The 21,534-nt window shown below is 38.5% G+C and overlaps 1 protein-coding gene across 1 annotated transcript in view; it reads left to right on the forward strand.

Annotated features, from left to right (window-relative positions):
- Positions 1 to 8: 8 nt before the first annotated feature.
- TMX4 (thioredoxin related transmembrane protein 4) overlaps positions 9 to 21,534 on the forward strand; it is a 50,942-nt gene continuing 29,416 nt past the window's right edge. The window contains exons 1-4 of the mRNA XM_075203999.1: positions 9 to 247; positions 11,213 to 11,328; positions 18,312 to 18,357; positions 20,009 to 20,137. Coding sequence (XP_075060100.1) covers positions 9 to 247; positions 11,213 to 11,328; positions 18,312 to 18,357; positions 20,009 to 20,137 — 530 coding nt within the window. The remainder of the gene's footprint in view (positions 248 to 11,212; positions 11,329 to 18,311; positions 18,358 to 20,008; positions 20,138 to 21,534) is intronic.

A 21,534-nucleotide genomic window follows, 5' to 3' on the forward strand; every position in this document is an offset into this window, starting at 1 on the left:
CTGTCATCATGGTGGGTTCCCGGAGAACAGCAGCAGCCGAGCCCAGCAGGCTTCTACCTAGCAGCCGGGTGCTGCTGGCTCGGTCTCCGGGCGGCGTGGGGGCAGCAGCCGCGGTGTGCCTGGCAGCGGCGGCCGTGCTGGGCTTTATGCCCGGGCTGTGCAGAGCGGCCCAGGGAGACGGCACAGTCAGCACTGTCACCTCCAGCAACTGGTCGGTGATCTTAGAGGGGCAGTGGATGGTTAAATTGTGAGTATACCCTTCGGTGCCTGGGATCAGATACTGGGCTGTGCTGTACACCTACTGGAAGTACATTGTAATTGGATAATCATGCCGCAGTACATGGCTTTTGTGTTATAATGAAGCTCCAGCTGCTTATATTACTAGTTATTCAGTGTAACATGCATATTATAATTATTCACATGGTGCACCGTTCATCATAACAAGCTTACACAATTATAATATAGTTATCTGTTTAAGTTATAGTTTGTAATGCCTCAAGTGACTAGGGGATCAATTAAAAATGTTTGTGGACATCACATTACACCGTGTTCTGCCCAGCACCTATTGCCCGGGTGCTGCCCCCCGGGGTGGTTTTACTTGCCACCCGACTCTTGGAGCCCAACAGAGTCATATTATAATAGATTAAATTTAATAATGTTGCTCCTAGTTTAACAGGCAATATGTGAGCGCTACAGCCAGCAGTGTGTGTTAGACCACTGACCACCAGCCTGACCAGTCCTGGCAGGTGTGGGCAATAACATTCAACATTTTTGATTATTATTCCAACGTATTGCAACTGCCCCCACCCGGCTACTTCTTAATGCCACCTGGCTGCCAAAATTTTCTTGGGACAACACTTTTACATTATTTTCCTGTACAGTGTACATAAAGGTACTCTGGGTCTATTTACCAAAGGGACAAAAGATTGGAGTTTTTGCAGTATTTAGGGCTTCTGCCTGTTTTTCAAGCCCCCTTCTAGTGATGACTATCACTGGTGGTAGCCATTGCCGTGGTCCTTCGTTGCATGGGGAAGCCTATTTACCAAGGACGATGGCGGTACAAGTACAATAACATGCACTTCCATGGCCAAAGTCTTTTACTCTTTCTTGGCATGTGGTTGGCACAGACTGCTACAGTGTAGTATGTTATCATATGTCTGAGGCTTATAGTAGGCGTTCTGTAATCTATGAACTACCCTACAAGACCCCTATTTGTTTTAAAACTTCTAAAGCAAAATAAAATAGTCTTATCTTTTAAGCATGTCATTTACCGTTACAAAAATGTGTGCGCTACTGATAACAGATATTTTAGCAGCATGTTGGTTTCAAGGCATATCCAACAACACTGCATCATGTATGTTAGAAGTTGAAACAGCAAATCACTAGTAGCGATGCAAGGTGTGTATTACTTGGTGGAGGCTGGAAAGTTTATTATTTACAGTTTCCAGCCTTATAATCAAAGTGTGTAAATTGTCTTATCCACATAAGTGGGAACTAAAATTGAAAATGGGGCAGAATCTAATCAAACCGTCTAAAAAGGAAATGTGGATCAGATTCTATATATCATTTATCTAGAAAAAGATGGCTAGAATCGGATTGGTTGCTATGAGCAGCACCTCTACGTTTCCTTATTAGAAGGTTTGTTGAATCTACCCCAGTGTCTCTTTTTGGTATTTCATTGTTTATTGATATATCCACTTTCTTGCTTGCTGCTAATTGATGATGCTGTGACAGCACACACTATTTCAGCACCCATTGTCTGAATATACTATACTACAAGTGTACCATACTTATCCACCTATATAATTAAAATTATGATTGCATGGAAAATTCATGTCTCTTTATGTTCCGTTAAACTTTTGTGTTCCATATATTAGTACAAATTACACAGAACAACACACTTCTGTATCCTTATTGTGCCTCATTTGGAGACAATGACAATGGAGGTGTTTTGTGGCTTTGATCAGGTGTTTTCAGAATATGGACTGCTGATGTGTGCTCTGTAAGTTCCTGAAAAACAGAATCTGAAGTCAGGTTCCCATACACCCACCGAATATATTTAAAGCAGACCTTTTTACTTTATAAAAAAAATAGCTACTGCATATTTTCATAGACAACATGGTCATAAACTACACCTAAGTAAAACATACATAATTAAACAAATATGTACTTTTGGTTCTATAACATTGAACCAATGAAGGTTGTATGTATTGTATGTATTAGATGTATGAATACGTATTGGGTATACAGGATGCATGTCTGCAAAGTGTTCCAGCCCTCTATTGCACTAATGTGCTCTCACTCTCTCTATCTTGAGTATTGAGACTCCTGAGAAAGCTGACTGCCAAAATGTAAGAACTTCTCTGTCAATTCCAAATTTTATTATACTGTAATGCTAGTCCATTGTCATGAGGCAGTGTTGCAAACAAGAGCTTTTCTTTGGCAAACAAATAATACGTTTTTTGTGTTTTAAATAATGGCGCAGCCTATATCCTGTTGGGAAGATCTGTAAAACGTAACCTATCCTGGGTGTTGATAGGTTTACAGCGGATTTAAGGAACAATACAGTAACTTATTTGATTTTTTTTTTTCCATTCTATTCTCTATTATGACAAGGGACAGCCTACTTTGTACAACACAGTGGGCCTCATTTAGAGTAAGTAAGCCCAACTAAATGTTGCATGTTTTGCTGCAGGGGTTTGGTTGGGAGGAGACGTGTCCTAGCTGAACTTGAAGTGACAGTGTAAATATAAAGCTATCCAGTATTTGTGTGCTACATGCAGAAACAGGCGGTATTTTTCCCTGTCTACAAACTAAATTGAATTTGCACCCCTCACATTGCAACAGGGTTTGTCCTGGTGTACATTTACACCCTTTATTTGGATTTGCACCTAACTCTACATAAGGCCCAATGGCTCATAGGTCCGAAATGAACTATTCCTGAATGACAGATTTATTAATGAATTGTAGGCATGAATTTACCAGATCACAATTATAAGCCAAAGTAGATGAAAATATTACATAATATAGAGCCTGGCATTTTCAACTGATAGACATTGTGAAGGAGATGCACAAACTGCTACCCACATGTTAATATAATGCTATCAAAAAAACTCCTATTCACCTTTGTAAATCTGATTTCCACTAGCGTTCCTGAATGACACATTTTTTTTTTACTGGATGAATAGGATATTCCGAAACACTGGTGTGACCCCAGCATAATCAGAGATCTGTACATGTACTGAATGACTGACTGGTTTATTGTGAACATCTACCTAATAGTGACTTACTTCCCCATTTACCCTCAGATCAACATTAATTAATCAGGGTATAGAATGAAGGAGGCTCACGCTGAATTGGGCCTACATCCGTTTGTTTAGTCTGACTCATATTGCACTTCCTATTAGAGAGATTGGAAGGGGAGTGAATTGGCAGATAAGTATCGGTAGTGTACAGTAAGTCTGTTCATGTAAATCCAACTGACTCAGACCTGGACTCGTTTGTCCCTAGGGAATCCAGTCCCATCCTAAGCAGGCTAGGGCTATGTGACCTCATAACGGGGGGAGCCAATGAAGCACGTTTTCCTGTTATAGTTCAGCAGCCTAATCTGTCATAACCTAGTTCTAGTTGCAACTTTTTGTGGCCCCCAGCCTAGGCTCTAAGTACTGGTGCTTATATCATTTTGCATCATGCTTCTCTTAAATCTCTTAGATCGCTTAAATACTTCAGACACATTTAACATACTATGCTGAATTGCACATATGCTAACAATAGATGCGTAAATGTGTCTTTTTATGCCTAAGTTTTGGGTGCATATGCTCTTAAATTCAGCCCCAAGGTATGGAAAAAGATGTAGAGATGCTGGACCATGTGCGTTCCAATTTTGACTGCATTGTGATTCACAGTGGTTACAACTTACCTGGTGGAAGACGCTTACTGAGAATATCTTCAATGTACTTTTTACCGCAGATGTTGGATTGGCGTGAGATTTGATGACTTCAGGGAAGATATAGACTGGGCAGGCTACCGCATGAAGCCGAGTGGTGACTTTCCTGGCTTTGTGGCATATAGCGTCCCCTTTCTGGGTAAAGCCATTTGTAGATGGGTGCACTGCTGTCATGGAGAAACGCAGCTGATTGGCAGCACTGTTTAGATGGTGACATCCAACAGAATGGATCTGTGTACTTTGCCCATTTTTGCTATATCTTGTCCTCCCATCAACGTGAAGCAGCAGGTACCGGGATTTGTTAAATCCGGCAATGTGTGTCCAGTTCTCCAGTGTATCTATGTGCAGTGTCTCTTAGCAAACTGAAACCTCATGCTCTTGTTTTTCACTAGTAAGTGTGGAGCTCTGTTAGGTCATCATCTCCATACCCTATCTGTATCGAGTAGTACATCCTGATATAGCTCTTGTAGGATCACTGTACTCAGCAGTTTGTTGTGTGAGTGTAACCTGCCTGTTCATTTGTGTTTCTGTATCCAGACTGCCTTTTTCTGGATGTTAATTGGGTGGTGATATCTTTCCAATTCTCCTATGACACTTGTGCTTTGAAACCCTGGCAGTGTTGCTGTTCAGGACACACGCTGGTGCACCTTGCACCCACTACCAAATGTTGTTCCAAAGTTGCTTTAACCGTTTATATTGCACGTTCTGAAATGCACAGTCGATCCATGGGTACCTGCCTGCCTACTTTAAATTGCTTTGCCTGCACACATAATACTGTCACTGATTGAGCTGTCAAAAGGGAGGTTACCAAGTTAACTCGCTCAGTGTGCTTTAGGCTCTGTACGAGGACTGTATTGCAGTAAATTATGTGTAGGAGAAGAATAGTTTTAGCATTTAAATTTTTGTTGCTCTTCGGTGGGATATTTTTTATTGAAATAAAATAAACATTGTTTTCATGGCCAAAAAACACAGTAAAGCTTTTACAAAGCTTGCTTATGTATTGTGAAATACAATGGGTGCATTTTGCCTGAGCAAGGTAATGTGCCTATAAGATCTACATGTGTGCATTGGTCACTTCCTACTTCTGTTCCATCAGTCATATTGAAAGTACTATAAAGTGCATTATTTATTAGTTGTTGACGGTAGAAACCCCTCTTGGATGTGAGGACCACCTCTTGTTACAACTTGCTCATATTGATTGTTAGAATTGTAAGACAGACTCATGTTTGGTAACATAATCTGCTAGGCATCTTGTTTGCTAAGTAATAAACTTGCCACGGGGATCATCAGTGCTTTCTCCGCCTCATTAGTGGTCATAGCATCTATTTCCTGAAGCAGAAGTCAGACTCTGTAGGAAATTATTGCTTTTGGTTTTGTTCCAGTTTATGAAGCTTTTTCAGCTGAGAGAGCAATAGTTGTGGTTTAACTGAAATCATCATTCTAATCCCCTTTCAGAGGCTTACCCTCTTTATCTTGTATCTACCTGAACTTTATGTGCAATGTTAATTCATAATATTTTTGTCTTGACATTTCAGAGACATAATCAAAATCGGTGCTTATTATGAGCAGAAAATAGATTATAATACATCGTGAACTTGATTTCATTCTGCATTCACCAGGATTAATATTAAGATTTTTTTTTTTTTAATCCTAACTGTGCATCAATAATGTATTCTCGCAACAGAAATCCAAAAGGAATATGAAAGGTCAAACTACCACTTAAACATATAGTGTGTGTGTATATGTATATATGTGTGTATATGTGTGTGTGTGTATATATATATATATATATATATATATATATATATATATATATATATATATATTATATATATATATAAAATTTATTAGTGGTAATCAGAAGATACTCACAGGGCATTTTAAAGCACTATTACTCCTTCAAATTATAAATTAACTATAGAGCTGGACAATTATATATTTAGGTGAATGAATGATCTCGCACTATAACAGTTACAAAACTGCCGCCAGTCAGATTGTAGATTAGTTTTCTTGTACAATTTAAAAATATGTAAGAAAATGTCTGATTGGTTGCTAGGGAGAGCATCCCCTTTTTTACATACATTACCTGTAGAGCAGTTTTGATACTCACCCAATGTGTGTTTAGTTAAGTGTATCTCCTATATAGTTATGCTAACTAACTCAATCAGCATGACCGAGTGATCTCCAGCCCTGTCCTCGTCAACACTCACCTGTGTTCACGAAAGAATCACTGACCTGATGTCAGCTGGTCCTTTTGTGGCAGGGCTGAAATGCAGTGAAAATGTTGTTTTTGGGATAAAGTTCATTGTCATGGCAAAGAGGGACTTTAAGTTTAATTGTAATCCATCTGATCACTCTTCATGACATTCTGCAGTATATGTAAATTGCCATCATAAAAACTGAGGCAGCCGACTTTGTGAAAAATAATATTTGTGTCACTCTCAAAACATTTGGCCATGGCTGTAACATATAAACAAAGTGTATGTATTCTGGGAAAGATGAGATGAAAGTAAATATATATTCTAAACTTCGGGTGTGTGTAAATTTAGAAAATCCCTACCAGAAAAGACCCACACGGTATCAATTAATAGCCCAGGGAGCCGTAAAGGATCCTACAGGAGCTACTAGAGGACCATCGTGTGTGTGTGTGTGTGTGTGTGTGTGTGTGTGTGTGTGTGTGTGTGTGTGTGTGTGTGTGTGCAGGAGCCACTAGAGGACCATCGTGTGTGTGTGTGTGTGTGTGTGTGTGTGTGTGTGTGTGTTAGATGTTGTGGAAGTTTATTGGGTGGTGTTTGGGAAGTATATTTCCTGTCTCTAGTTCCATCATTCATTGTAGAATGGATTTTTTAAAATCTTGAAAATATTGTTAGATCAATACCAAAATGTCAATTACATAAGCTTATACAAAGAAAGAAAGTTGGTGGGATGAGTATGAGATGAACAAAGGTTTTGGAGAAGTTCCAACACTGTTCTGCAAGGCAATGAAATGATGGAGGTTTACAAAAATATATAAAAAGAAAAATATAATATTTAGAAATGACTGTTTTAATGATGAGATCACCCACATAACGTTGTAATGCAACGGTCTTGTACACATATGTAATACAGACATTTGAATTACTGTAGGGTTAAATTGAAGTTACTGTAGTTGAGATATGTGCCACATTCCTACAGCCAGCATCTTATATGTATGTGAACTAATTGTAAAACAGCCATATAGCACATACATATTATCAGTGTTAAACCGCTACCATGGCAACACTATCACAATTTAAAAGAGAGAGAAGCGTTATGATTATTTGGTGTTGATACATGTATGAGAAATAATGGATGATGGGTAAGAAGTAAGACAATGTGGCTATTTTTAGAAAACGCCTTCCCAATATTTTCATTTTTTTTTATTTTTATAGATTTACTAAACATATTGTCACATCCACATATGAACGATAGTGGGTACTTCTTTTTAGAAGTTCTGTTCTAATATGTTTAATATCTGTTATGATCTTATTCTTTCCTATGTTATTATACAATCAATAACATCCCATGAGGCCAATTTGGGCATTTGATCTGAAATGCTACATTGGCAGAATTTCATTTACAAACTAAATTTTTATTATACTATTTATATGTTTGTAAAAAGATAAATAACCAAAAAATATTTGCCAATGTCAGGATGCCTTGTCTATGTGGCTGTCACTTTATTGTACTGATCCTGCAGTCTGCCATCTGGTCTATAGGTTGAGCCAGACTGCTTGATGCTCCAGGTCTGGTGAAATTGTTGGATTGATGGTTCCTTGTGTGTTTATTCTGTCCCTTCTGGAAGATCAGTGCCTTGCATTGTCTACTGCTGACTTCTTGGCCTTATCTTCAGTATCCTGTTAACTCCTTCTAGTGTGACTACACTTCATCCTGTTTATTAGACTTTCCCATGGTATCTTGTGTTTGGAGTGCCTGGACTCTGCCTGCCTTGCCCAGACTTTCCCAACCTCTATCATGTTTAGTATCCTGTGTCTCTTTCTGGCACCCTGTTCCCCAACCTTCATTGTGTATCTGTTGTCATTGTTCTTCAGCATTGTACCCTGCACTTTGTTAGCTGCTTCATTATTCATAGTTGTATATGTCCACTGTTATGTTCTCTTCCATAGTTATTAAACATTTATTCACCTGTAGTTTAGTGCTGGGTTGACTGGTGTGTTTGCCCAAACCTGTGGTTCGATGCAAATTACTTTTTTTATAATGAAGAAGCATATACAGTATACAGCTATACTAATAAAGGAGATATGGATAGCCTAGGACATTGGATGAAAGGTTACCTTTTTATGCAGGAAGGCTACCTCATACCGGCCATCATTTAGAGTAGGACATGTCAGTTTTTGTGGTGTATTAAAATGCGCCCATATAAAAGTATGTGCATATGTTTCAGCTCCATATGTTAAGGGCCTGGTTAGGTGGAACGGGTGCAGGCGCTGGTAAGTTGAGTATAGTAAGGGTGTGTTCAGGTAAGTGTAGCATGCCCCCTGACGTCCCGACGTAATTACACTTGGAACGCATCCCCAGATATGCCTCTTAAGAGTGGTATCTTTTGCAGGCACAGTGCAGTGCAGAGATGATGATGAAACCTGCAGCTCTATCCTGCCACTTCTGACTGCTTGTGTATTGATCTCTTCAGCTGATAGTACTTCATTAACATCGCAGATATATTATAGCGAGATGCAGCTGTCTATTTGCATTACTTATTTGTCATTTCTATTTGGACTACTGCAGAAATAAGTTTTCCGCTGGATTTCTAAAGGGGTAAACATCAGTGGTGAGGTGTTTGCTTTTCACTAGATTTAATATGGAAAATGCAACTTTTGTAATTATTAAAACTATTTTTTGTTGTCTACAAAATATAGTGTAGAAATAGACTTTTGCATTTTCTACTAGCACTGTCAATCTGCATTTCTACACTATTATAAAGCCCAAGTAGGCATAGTTGTACGTCTGATGCTGTTTTGGAGTTGGATTCATCTTGAGATATGCCCGATTGAACATCCAGTACACGTAAATAAACTTTTATGCATAGGTTCGGCGTACAAAATGCATCCTACCCTAAATGAAGCGCACAATGTGAATTTTTAAAGCATTGGAACCGTCAATGGTACAATGTTTCAGTGGTAAAGCAATGAACCATTAAGGTTGTGTTTGTGGTTCATACTTTTGGAGAGTAGAGAAACTGTATATTCCAGACACATTGTGAACTAAATGCGTTAACTGCATACAAACACAGCACCTTACTTTGCAGAACAATAACCTTCCATGTCTGATTGTAATGCTGTGTTCTTGTAATATATGTCTTGCTTGAAGCTACTTTTGAGTATGATTAAGGTTCGGCTGTGATGTGGAAATTGAAGTACATTGTTTTCTTTTCTCTGTCCTTTTTTTTTCAGTGTAAAGTAGCACAAATTGTTTTATCTAAGATGTTCATTCATAATCCAAAGAGCAGATTGAAAAGACGTTGGAGCCTTAGGAGACATTTAATTATTCTGTGCATGTGGACCATAAAAGCATCACAACAAAATAAATCTGACTTGCTAAGCTTGTTGTTTGTATTTTGCTAACAGATTTAATGTATGAGGCTCAACAAGTACGCAGACATAAAATGTAAGATAATGCCGTCATTGTTTTTGTGACCTCTTTACAAGGAGGATTGCTTTGCAACAACAAAATCTTTATTGATAAGTCTCAGAAGACCACACTAGGCTACTTTTTTTTATTTTTCTTACGATTTCTTCAGTTTGTCAAAACTTAATTTTAAAACACCTTTTAGAATGTGAATAATCAAGATCACAATGACATCATGAAAATCTTTGCGTCTTGCTCCAATGCACCTACTTCATGACAGAATGCCCAGTAATTTGCCAGATTGCTAAGAATATTTTGCACATGCATTTTGTGGATGGAGTCATAAAGTTATATACTTGTCATTGAACATTTGGCTGTTATCCTCATTGGATTGAACTTTTTACTGTTCTCCAAGTTTTAAATATTACAGGAAAGTGGAGGGGAGTTGGAGACTTCTTATTTTAGGTCCTACGTAATTCTGTAGTTTGTAATTACATTGATTGATTTGCAGCGTTAGTGGCAAGCCTTCGGGTTGTGAAGGTACTTAGTTTGTTCTTCACTGACACTTTAGTAAGTGCCCCTTCCATCCTCTTCTGTCCATCCACCACTGCTCCACTCTATTTGCCGGCAATATTGCACGCGGACATCACTGCAGTGTCCCACTGCACACATTGTCGGCAATTATGGTGGGAATCTCAGCTCATTCTATTGCGCAATTCTAATGGGGTGCGCAGAAGAAATGAGCAGAGATTCCTGCCATAACATTGGCACAAGGTGTCTCCGCGGATGTTTGGAAACACCTTGCGCCGAATTGAATCTCCCCCTTAGGTTGCGTGCTCACTGGTGTTAAAATTATGCGTTTAACATTAATTTTTAAGCAAATTAAGTGCTTGTAAATGGATGTGAAAATAAAAATCTTTCTACCAAATTAGGTTGTATACATTTGAGCTGTGCTTTCGCTTCCTGTTTAATAATTACTGATAAACTCAGTGGTATCAGGACCCTAGGGGGGATCCCAGGGAGTCTTCCCCAGATTATTTGGAGTATATCCTAGGCTCCACTACAGATGCAGTTAGTGGGGGTGATGAGACACTAAGGGCTACAATAACAGAGAAGTGAATTAAGTAAGTGCCGGGTGGCAAAGCTATTGGAACATTGCTGTAGTGCCAAAAAAGAGTGTGGGGGAACCTCCAATGCTTGTTGGGGCTTTAGTGTTTGGTACCAATCACCCAGCTTATTCATTCAGAGGTGCCTCCATTACATTGGAGATGAGCGACTGTATATAAATCGTAAAAAAGAACAACAAACGTAGTGGTGACCGAGGAGGGAGGGGAGGTTAAGATCACAATCCCTCTCCCCTGTCCTCTAGGACCCTCTTACCTGTTGCGTAGCACTCTGTCCTTCACTTGGTCCTATCCACTGACACTATCTCCTCTGCCATGTTTAAAATAAAAACAAGAAAACCAAATATGGTGCATTTATGGTGACTTAGATACAGTAGTATGTATATGTTTGGCTCTATCCTGCCTATATTGTAATTCAAAAATAAATTGCATACTATCTCAATCTATATAGACTTGTACTACTAGAAAAATAATCTATATATTGGTTGGATCTAGTTTTCTTCGATGTATAATTTTATTTTCATTTTTTTAATTCCAGCTATGCCCCCTGGTGTCCAGCATGTCAGCAGTTTCAGTCAGAGTGGGAGAGTTTTGCAAAACAAGGTCCTGTCCTCAATATTAATGTTGCTAAAGTGGATGTCACTGAAGAACCAGGTACAGTTATAGAGGAAGTGTTTGATCTGCTCATATAGGAGTAAATCTTAATAGATGGTACAATTTTCTTTAGTTGTTCAATTTATTGAACAATGTATTGTGTTTCTGGTCAGCAGCAGAATACATTTTTTAATGCAAATGTACTTCTTTACAATATAATGGTTAGCACTTCTGCCTCACAGCGCTGGGGTCATGAGTTCGATTCCCAACCATGGTCTTATCTGTAGTTTGTATGCTCTCCCTGTGTTTGCGTGGGTTTCCTCTTGGTGCTCCTGTTTCCTCCCACACTCCAAAAACATACTGGTAGGTTAATTGGCTGCTATCAGATTGTCCCTAGTCTGTGTGTCTGTCTGTCTGTGTATGTTAGAGAATTTAGACTGTAAGCTCCAATGGGGCAGACCTGATATGAGTGAGTTCTCTGTACAGCGCTGCAGAATTAGTGGCGCTATATACATAGCTCCTCCTCTGCCTCCCCTCTCTGTCTTGCCTTACACTGGCTCCCCTTCCCCTATAGAATCCTTTTCAAACTCCTTACCACCACTTACAAGGCTCTCTCCCAGTCTACTGCCCCTTATATCTCTAACCTCCTCTCCATTCACACTCCTGCCCGCTCCCTGCGCTCAGCCAATGATCGCAGACTCTCCTCCACTCTGATCACCTCTTCCCACTCTAGAATCCAAGACTTCTCCCGCGCTGCCCCCCTTCACTGGAACGACCTCCCTCGCTCCATCCGTCTCTCATCCAACCTGTGCTCCTTCAAACGGGCACTTAAAACTCACCTGTTTCTTAAGGCTTACCAACTATCCACTTAACCGCTCATCTCTTCGGTTCTCCCCTTTGCCTCACTGGCTCCCTTCTGTGCCTGATTCTGTCCACCCTCCCTTAGGATGTAAGCTCGTATGAGCAGGGCCCTCTTTCCTCCTGTCTCCATACCTGTTCTTCCACTCCGTCTCTACTATATTTGCCTGCCCGGAGTTTACGAAGTATTGGTATTTTATGTTTAATGTTCTGTACTGTTTTGCCCTGTATGGTCTACTGTTTGTACTGTGTACGGCGCTGCGGAAACCATGTGGCGCCTTACAAATAAACAATAATAATAATAATAGTGCCACCGTATTATTACTCATTGCTTTCCAAAGAATCTTGAGTCATTCAAATCGGTCCCTACCACATGGGAGCTTACAGTCTCGTTTTGTACGGACATGCACTAGGATCCAATACGTTAGCAGCCAGTTTTTGGACAGTGTGAGGAAACTGGAGCACCTACGCAAACATGGGGTGAACATGCAACCTTCTCACAGATTTAAGCCCTGATTGGAATGAAACCCAAGGCCCCAGCAACGTGTCACAGCAATGCTAACCACTCTGCCGTCCTTAACCCTTCAGTCATTGGGGTGCTTTGCTTGATCAGATCGGTTGTAGCATTTATATTTTTTTTTCAGGTGACGGTCAAATATACGAGGCAGTGTGAAAGAACCTATATACAAATATAAGCCTGCTGTGGTCAGTAGGCAAACGGTTAATATCTGGTGTTAATACATAGAAAAGTGATGTCATACAAAGGAACCAATCAGATTCCATCATTTTTCTAGCACAGTTTAGAGAGTGGCGATAAATGTCTGATTGATTGCTATGTATTGTAACACCATTGTCCACGTAACGATTGAGCTTATTTAATAATCTTTTGTTTTATATTTATGACATTCCATGAACTCTCTCAAATATTCTGATTGTAGTGTTAATCTAATATAACCAGCGGACTTCCAGTTTCCATAGCAGCAATTCCTTTAAGAGAATTAGTGATTTTCTTTGAAAAATTATTATCTATAAAAGCATATTTCAGTGAAACACTCGGCGGTCTAACAATTTAAAAAAAAGATCTTACCGTGGATGAAATATAACATACATTAATGTTAATTGATTTGACTGTATTGCTATATGAATCTTATGTTGCACGTTCAGGAGAATCGATATCTTATGCATAGAAATGTTGATTATTCAAACATCAAATAGGGAAAATGCACTTTGTGTTGCTTATTGATATTTATTATTATTATTATTATTATTATTATTATTATTATTACTTTGGCATGTCCTTTGTAGTTGTATAACACAATCTGCATCTTGGGGGAAGATGCTTTATCATCATGGTTTTCTGTTATAAGCGTGTTACGCTAGGATATCATTTCATGTTAGTGAGACACATGTGTACCATTTTGGAATTGCAATTTTCATGCATTCAGCAGAACTCGAGTCAAAACCATTTCATCCTACTTAAGTGCTTATGTGCTTTTTATATTCATGTCATGCATTTAGCCAGACTATTGATGTCCACGAAGTTCTGCTGAATGAGCGAATAGTAGATTAAAGTCGCACATGCCCCTGGCTGGGGTCTGGCACAAACCCACCAATTTTCATTCAATACATATACTTTGTTGTATATAGTGACACCTGTACATAAGTCTCTATATTAACCAAAGTTCATAAATCTAACTTCTTATATCATCAGGGTATCAAATTGATTTATGTCTCAAAATACTACTGCTGAGAAAATTATAGATTTTTTTAATTTGTCTTATTATATACTATACCATTTAAATGGGTGGCCAATATTGGACTCTAGGGGGTAAAGGTATTAAACAGTGCTTGGGGCTCTGGTGATCCATCTCTGGGGTTTGTTGGTCTTGGGGAAACCATTAGGCACGAGATTACCTTTCACCTGCCACCCAATGCGGTAGTCCAAGATCAGGAGATATGCTAAAGCACTGGTCCTGCTTCTCATGGTTATGAAAGGGCATCTTCACAGATTGATGACTCCTAAACCAAATATCTAACCACAGCTGGTACTTTCTATGTAACACAGGCAAGTCTGCTGCCCTGCGATGCCAAAATTATGTTTGAGGAAACTGGTCCAGCTGGTTATTCAGGATTCATGTACTGTGCCCAAGTGGCTTCTACAGCCGAACACAGAAGGCGATAGCTATGTCCCTTCAGCTCGTGGGTTCCAGCAGTCATACAGCATTCCATAACAATGTCCGTTTGACTGGTGTATGTGTCAGAATACATTATATTTCTATAATAAATATCATTCATCCATTGAGTCCTGGTGACTGAGTATGAAGACAGTGGAGAGGTCTTAGGTGGTCCCTATGTACATCTGAGGTCTATGGAGAAATCTTTTCACTTAAAAAAAGACAAATCCTAAATAAAGAACAATAGTCTGTTAAATACTGTGTAATAGTTTTAAATGTATACACATAACATATCATTTAATAAAAAAAATACAGTATGGAATAATGGCAAACATAAATAAACAAAAAGACTGCACCAAACTGTTTTGCCTTTTCATCTTTAGACGTTCATGAGTCCCGAGGTTTGACCCATATCCGCTAGAACCATTTATCTTTAAAAGCTTGTACTGCGTAGCTCACAACAGACATGCCAAGTTGTATCACCCTGCAGGCTCTGAGAGCTTGTGGACTGGGACAGACGGCAACGAACTATAAGAACGGTCCAGGATCTGTCCCACTGATCGTGTAAGGTGGCATGGGTGTTCCTAAATGAGAACATTACTGTGCCATTGTTTGCTCCTCATCACCATGATGAACAGGATGACATAGTTTGGGAGAATTGTTCCCAAAAATCCAGTGACCTCTCTCATTCAGTGATAACATAAAGTCCACACCCTCTCGGAAGGGACCTATATGGAATCTATTTAACAGTACGTCCATTAGCAATTGAATTTCCTCTTACTTATATTTGCAGTAGACTATTCTCGTGAGGCTCACCAGAGGTGTGGATAGTAATGACATGTAGAAACCCTTAACAATTAGTGTTACGCCAATTCTCTTTATCTTTTTCACATACAGAGTACTTCTGCAAAACGGTTACCTGCCCATTAAAAGCACTTAAAGGATTTTTAATGGCAGGCAAAACCATTTTATGTTGTAATAGCTGTTAAAAACAAGGAGTGCATTTATACAGATTAGTGAAATCCGTTAACAGCTCTGTCGCCATCGTATTTTTCCAATGCCTTAAATGCTTCTTCTTACCTATTATTGGCAGGATATAACTGCTTTTTAATTGTTGTTTTTAATATTTATAACCGAGTTGTTTTTCCCTGTCTTGTCTGACTGCAAGTAAGATTTATTTAAGATATCGAATTGGGTTTAAATCATAATTTTAATTTCTATAAAGTTATTTATTGGCAACAATGTCTAGAATTTTGCAGTATTTTCTATGAAAAGCTTTTTATTAATAATTACTAATACTATCCTTCCAATTTACTTGGGATGTTGTCCAAATTTGTGAGTACTCTGCATTTACATTGCTTAGAAGTTCCAGAGGAATTCCTTATCGCCTCCATAACTTGCAGTACACTGATCCCTGCAATTAACTTGCATATTGCCAAAGTATATAACAAAAAAGGTTGCAAATACTGATTTAAACTTTATATATTTTGTCCAGTAGAGTTAATAATCTGCATTTATTGGGTATGAGCAGATGGTGAAACAAATGGGGTTACAAACCGAATGTTGGCCATTGTGAGCCCAGATAACTCTTTATCAGTACAGTAAAGGTGTCTTTGTTAGGTGTGCCTGGATAGTCTCTTGTCAGACCGTAGTAACAGATCACCCCAATTAAAACTAGTAATTAAACTAGTAACGGTCCGGCACACGTTCCGGCGGATGCTGACCACTGCTATATACAGTAGTGCTCTGTGAGATTGTTGTTAGGATTTAGGGATTGAGGTGCTGTTGAAGTTAGGCAAAGACTGAAAGAGGAACACAGCAGAAATTCCTGAAATAGGAAGAAGAAATGAAGTAAGTTGCGTGTACATTAAATACACAGAAGATTATATAATGTTAAAGGAACATCACATTGCCCAATCAATTTGGCCCAAACATTGCATTAGCTGATTTTCATTGTTGAAGATGTATTTCCTTTAATACATGGCATTCTAATGGGTAGGTCATACAACTGTATGCATTTCCTTTATAAGCAACTAAATGAAAATACATAATGGGCCTCAGTAGAAAAAGCGCATGATAAAAGGCATAAATACATCACTCCTAATTCTGAATCACTATCAGGTAAGGGCCATTCTTTCTTTAAATTCAGACGTTCCTTTTATTTCCTAAAGCTCCGCTTGTTCTGTCCTCATTTATTTACTAATTGAATTATGAGGATGAAAGTTGAACAGTTTAATGTGTTAATACATTGGTGGTAGTAGTGCGCTTAAATTAACGCTATGCCGTTTAACATACTCCCCAGTGGTCTTGATTTAAGCGAGACAGTACTAATTCTATGACCGCTGGGTCTATTGACAGGTATGTCCAGCTCAAAGTGCTGAGCCGATCGGAATGTGGATATAATATATATATATATATATATATATATATATATATATATATATATATATATATATAATGTGTGCTAACCCGTGCATGATACTCATGCATTCTAGTCAAATCAAGCTACTTAAGGTGTTAAAAAGGTTCTTGTCATGCATTTGGGCCATAGCCCAGGCCTCAACCACCAACCACTCCCCACTGTCACCCCCGGCAACCACCAACCACTCCCAATTGTCACTTCTCCTTCAAGAAATATATATATCTTTTTTAAATCTTTATCAACACTTTTAACAATTAACAAATTAAAAACATCTTAGTATACCAAATTTCAGCCCTTTCTGAATTTTTTTTCCACACACACTAAGAATTTAGTAGGTCAGTGTATAACTCCGCCCAGCAGGTGGCGCTGCAGCTTGGTTTTATTTTTTACAGACAGACTAACACACGCCACTAGACATTTATAATATATATATATATATAATGGGTGAGGAGAGGGTTGAGTGTGGCCTAGTGCTTCATAAGTGATAGGTATGCCCCCAGCGTGACTCCTTGTCCCTAATTACAGAGGTGTGCATTCCATGTCCCAATTCCCAAACATAGAGTGGGCTAGAGAAGTTAAAAAATGACTCTATTGAAAGTATAGGTTAAGGCCCTAGTTGGGTAATCTTAGAGGACATTTCAAAGTCCTTTTGCAGTGGGGAAAAAATATGTACGTCCCTTAGTCCACAACAACATGCAATATGGGAGCATGCTCTGAAGTATGCACAAAGTTTAAAACAGACCGATTGCTCCAGTTTTCTTCCACAATCCAAAAACCTACTGGTAGCTTAATTTGCTGCCGACAAAACTAACCCTAGTCTGTGTGTATCTCTGTGATAGGAAATTTAGACTGTAAACTACAATAGAGTAGGGACTGATGTGACTGACAAATATTCTCTGTAAAGCGCTCTTACCACTTTGTATAATTCCCAGTCGTGTTTTATTTCTGTGTTTATTCCCAATTGTAAAGAGTGTGGAGTCTGCTGGCACTATATATATATATATATATATATATATATATATATATATATATATATATATATATATATATATATATATATATATATATATATATATATATGAAAACCGGGATACTCTGCACTCTCCAAACACATAATTAATGCTATATCAAGTGCTGTTCTATATTAAAAACAGGGAATGTTAGTTCCACATATTGCAATATATGTTAAGCTGACCAACTCACGCCAAAGTCTTCCCATTCTGGTCAGTCCTAACATGATCAAATGCTATGCTATTTTATCTGGGCTTAAGGCTTACCTGCACACAGCTTTTAAAGGCAAGTCTTTCCCTAGCACTAGCAGCCATGGGAGACCTGGGACTCACCTGACACAAGTTGGAATTAATTAATGTAAAGAATGGGGTGCAAGAGTCATGGGACTTACATTGTATAAACAAAAACAGACATAGGTCCTCTGCACTCACCATGTACAGACTGGGGTGCATAAAGTAAGTGGTTGATATAACCTAATGCAGATCAGTGTTTATCAGGTGACAACTGAATGATGTATTCTATCTTTCTATCTGCTCCTCCATTGAAATAACATGCGCAATTTTGCTTATCTTTGTTAGGACTGAGTGGCCGGTTCTTTGTGACAACACTTCCAACGATATTCCAGTAAGTTTATAATTCTGTATATTACAATCTGCCTGTGCACAAAGATACAGTACATTTCTCAGTACGTCTTTAGTAGTGAATATTGTATGTCTGACCTCTTCAGTGATCTGTGTCATTTATGTACTTATTAACCTTACTTTTATATTTACTTTCAAATTTGGGAGCGCACCGATACTATTATATCGTCTTTAAAACATATGGTCAATATGTATTACTTTGAGAGATCCTTATTTATCTGCATATTTACCAACATGATCAAACTTCATTCTCTCTTCTGCAGTGACTTAAATAAAATGCCACAACTATTCACTTCAGTGACAAAGGTGTGATAATGATTTGGATAATTAGTGCAGCATTTGGCTACTGAATCTTCACAGTGTATGGTGGTGTAAGATGATCTAACTGCGGGGCTGAGGGATAATGTCATGTATAACTACTGATTACCTGTTTCCCATTTGTCAGACCCTCTCACTAATGAGTGGCGTCCACCGCAGTGATCCAACACTGCGCTTGTCCAGTATAATAAAGGATCAATCACTCCCATAGTAACACAATGGAGTGAAGGGAAACCCTCATGGTGCTTCTATAGCTATTGTCTGAGACATTGTTAGTATGACAGTGACACTACTTATTTGACAGTATTAACTACCTCTTAGAAGTAACAGAATAAACGTCCTGCATCCAAGTATCCATGAATGAGTACATCTGTGGCTATTGGCACAGTCAAGGAACACCTAAAGTTTTGCTCTGCCATTACCTGTTTTAATAAATTTAAATACTAGTCAGACAGATGTGTAATTCTGCAGTCGAGTGGTTGCATAGTGCTATCCTAAGTGCCAAACTAGAGATGTGTAGTCACTACCTCATTTTGCAGTCATTTTGCAATCACTGTATTAGAAATTTCAGCTACGTTTATTTTACACAACTTTGCTTTTTTTTTTTTTTTGAGACCTTCCTATTCCACCTGTCATTGTGGATTACAATTTTTCTGATGCAGTACCTATAAGAGGCTAGAGGCTAGATTTACTAAACTGCGGGTTCGGAAAAGTGGAGATGTTGCCTATAGGAACCAATCAGATTCTAGCTTTCATTTATTTAGTACATTCTACAAAATGACAGCTAGAGTCTGATTGGTTGCTATAGGCAACATCTCCACTTTTCCAAACCCGCAGTTTAGTAAATATACCCCTAGCTGTTTGTTCAGAAATACTCACTTTTAATTCTTTCTCTGGTGTCCCCTGGCACTAGGCTTTAAAGGGGACAATAGAAAATATCATTGTAAAAGTGTATTTCTAATGTTAACATGCTGATTTCTAGACAGTTCCACTTTGATGTTTCAAAGACACCAGTATAAGATTATGAAGCGAATTTGTTGACTTTTCCAAGGAAAGAATAAATATAATGATTTGGAGTAAACTAACAGAAAGACTTGCGTGTCTATTCTACACATTTTTATATAATTGGTTATAACAAATAATATTTCAGTATAAAAGCATAACCATAATATGTGTTATATTATACATTTTAAAGCAATAATGAACCGTTTGGATCAGTATTTTTCATTTATGGATATTTAACGGTATAATACATTTAGTGTCCGTTTAATTTTTTACATTTTTTGGTTCAGTTTTCAACCTTCTGTGTTTCCTAGTGCCCAGGATGGGGTGTTTCGGCGTTATCATGGGTCAAGAATGGTAGAAGACCTTCACACGTTTGTTTTGGAGAAGAAATGGAAAGTTATAGAGCCGTTGTCTGGATGGAAATCGCCTTCTTCTATCTTGTAAGCAATGATTACATTTATTTACGTCACCATCGGGGAACAATGATGAGTATTTACAGTAATAATATGGGTTTTATAAACAACTGTTCCTTCTACGTGATTTATTCCCTGTAACAATAACTCTAGAAGCCACCTGACAGCAGCATTAACGTAATTCACTTGTACCTGTTAAACCCCTTATAGGAAAAACACATTATAATAAAACCCTTTATCTTGTGTAATCCCAAATTGCTCTAAAATAGTTCTGAGTGCTTCGTTTCTAGATGGTAAAGCTTCAAATGAGAATTTTATATATGTTAAGGCAAAAGCCCAGTTTCCCAGCCTTTTTATATCCGTACTGCCAGAACTGTGTACGTGGGCAGCACAGTAGCCTAGTGGTTAGCACTTCTGCCTTACAGCACTGGGGTCATGAGTTCAATTCCCGACCATGGTCTTATCTGTGTGGAGTTTGTATGTTCTCCCTGTGTTTGCGTGGGTTTCCTCCGAGTGCTCCGGTTTCCTCCCACACTCCAAAAACATACTAGTAGGTTAATTGGCTGCTATCAAATTGACCCTAGTCTGTGTGTCTGTCTGTCTGAGTGTGTATGTTAGGAAATTTAGACTGTAAACTTCAATGGGGCAGGGACTGATGTGAGTGAGTTCTCTGTACAGCGCTGCGGAATTAGTGGCGCTATATAAAATAAATGGTGATGATGATATGTCGCAAAGCATTCGTATTAACACATGAACATTATCGTACATCACTAAGGCAGAAAGACAATGTTGAGTAGCATACACATCTAAGAGGTAGAATTATTAGACACCGAGATCTGTATTGTTTTGTGCTGTATGTGATATACCCAACTCTGAAACTTTATTTAGCTTGATTTCAGTGGTCACACTTATTACATGCCCTTATCATCTGCTTCATATCAATCCCACCCGTTATACACTGAGGGCTATAGTTAAACTGGAGATAGTTGGTGTTCTATTTCAGCATCCACAGATGATTGTTATTATAGTGATTGGAGTATTCCGGACCATCAGTAGTAAAAGGACTGTACCTAATTCCAATATGCATTCTTCTAGCTGTGTGCTACCATAATTTGGTGGCCGACAGAGGATTATGGGAGTTGTGGTTCACTTACATGCAGAGATACACATTTCAGATTTTGCTGTGAGTTATATTTCATCAATATATCTTCACTTTCTTTTAGCCTTCAGGCCTTCATGTTTTATCCGTGTCTGAAAATAGCAATCAGTTTTTTAAAATGAAATACTGCTTCTGCAGGAAATGCTTGTAAGAGAGGTCCATGCCAACTGTATTCTGATCCAAATATATGCAGGACGCATACAGCTATTGTGGGATATATTTGCTAAACACTATTAATAAGTGATCTGTTTTAGGCTACGTGCAC

Source organism: Mixophyes fleayi, chromosome 3 (genome assembly GCF_038048845.1).
Source record: "Mixophyes fleayi isolate aMixFle1 chromosome 3, aMixFle1.hap1, whole genome shotgun sequence".
In the NCBI taxonomy this organism is placed as follows: Eukaryota; Metazoa; Chordata; class Amphibia; order Anura; family Limnodynastidae; genus Mixophyes; species Mixophyes fleayi.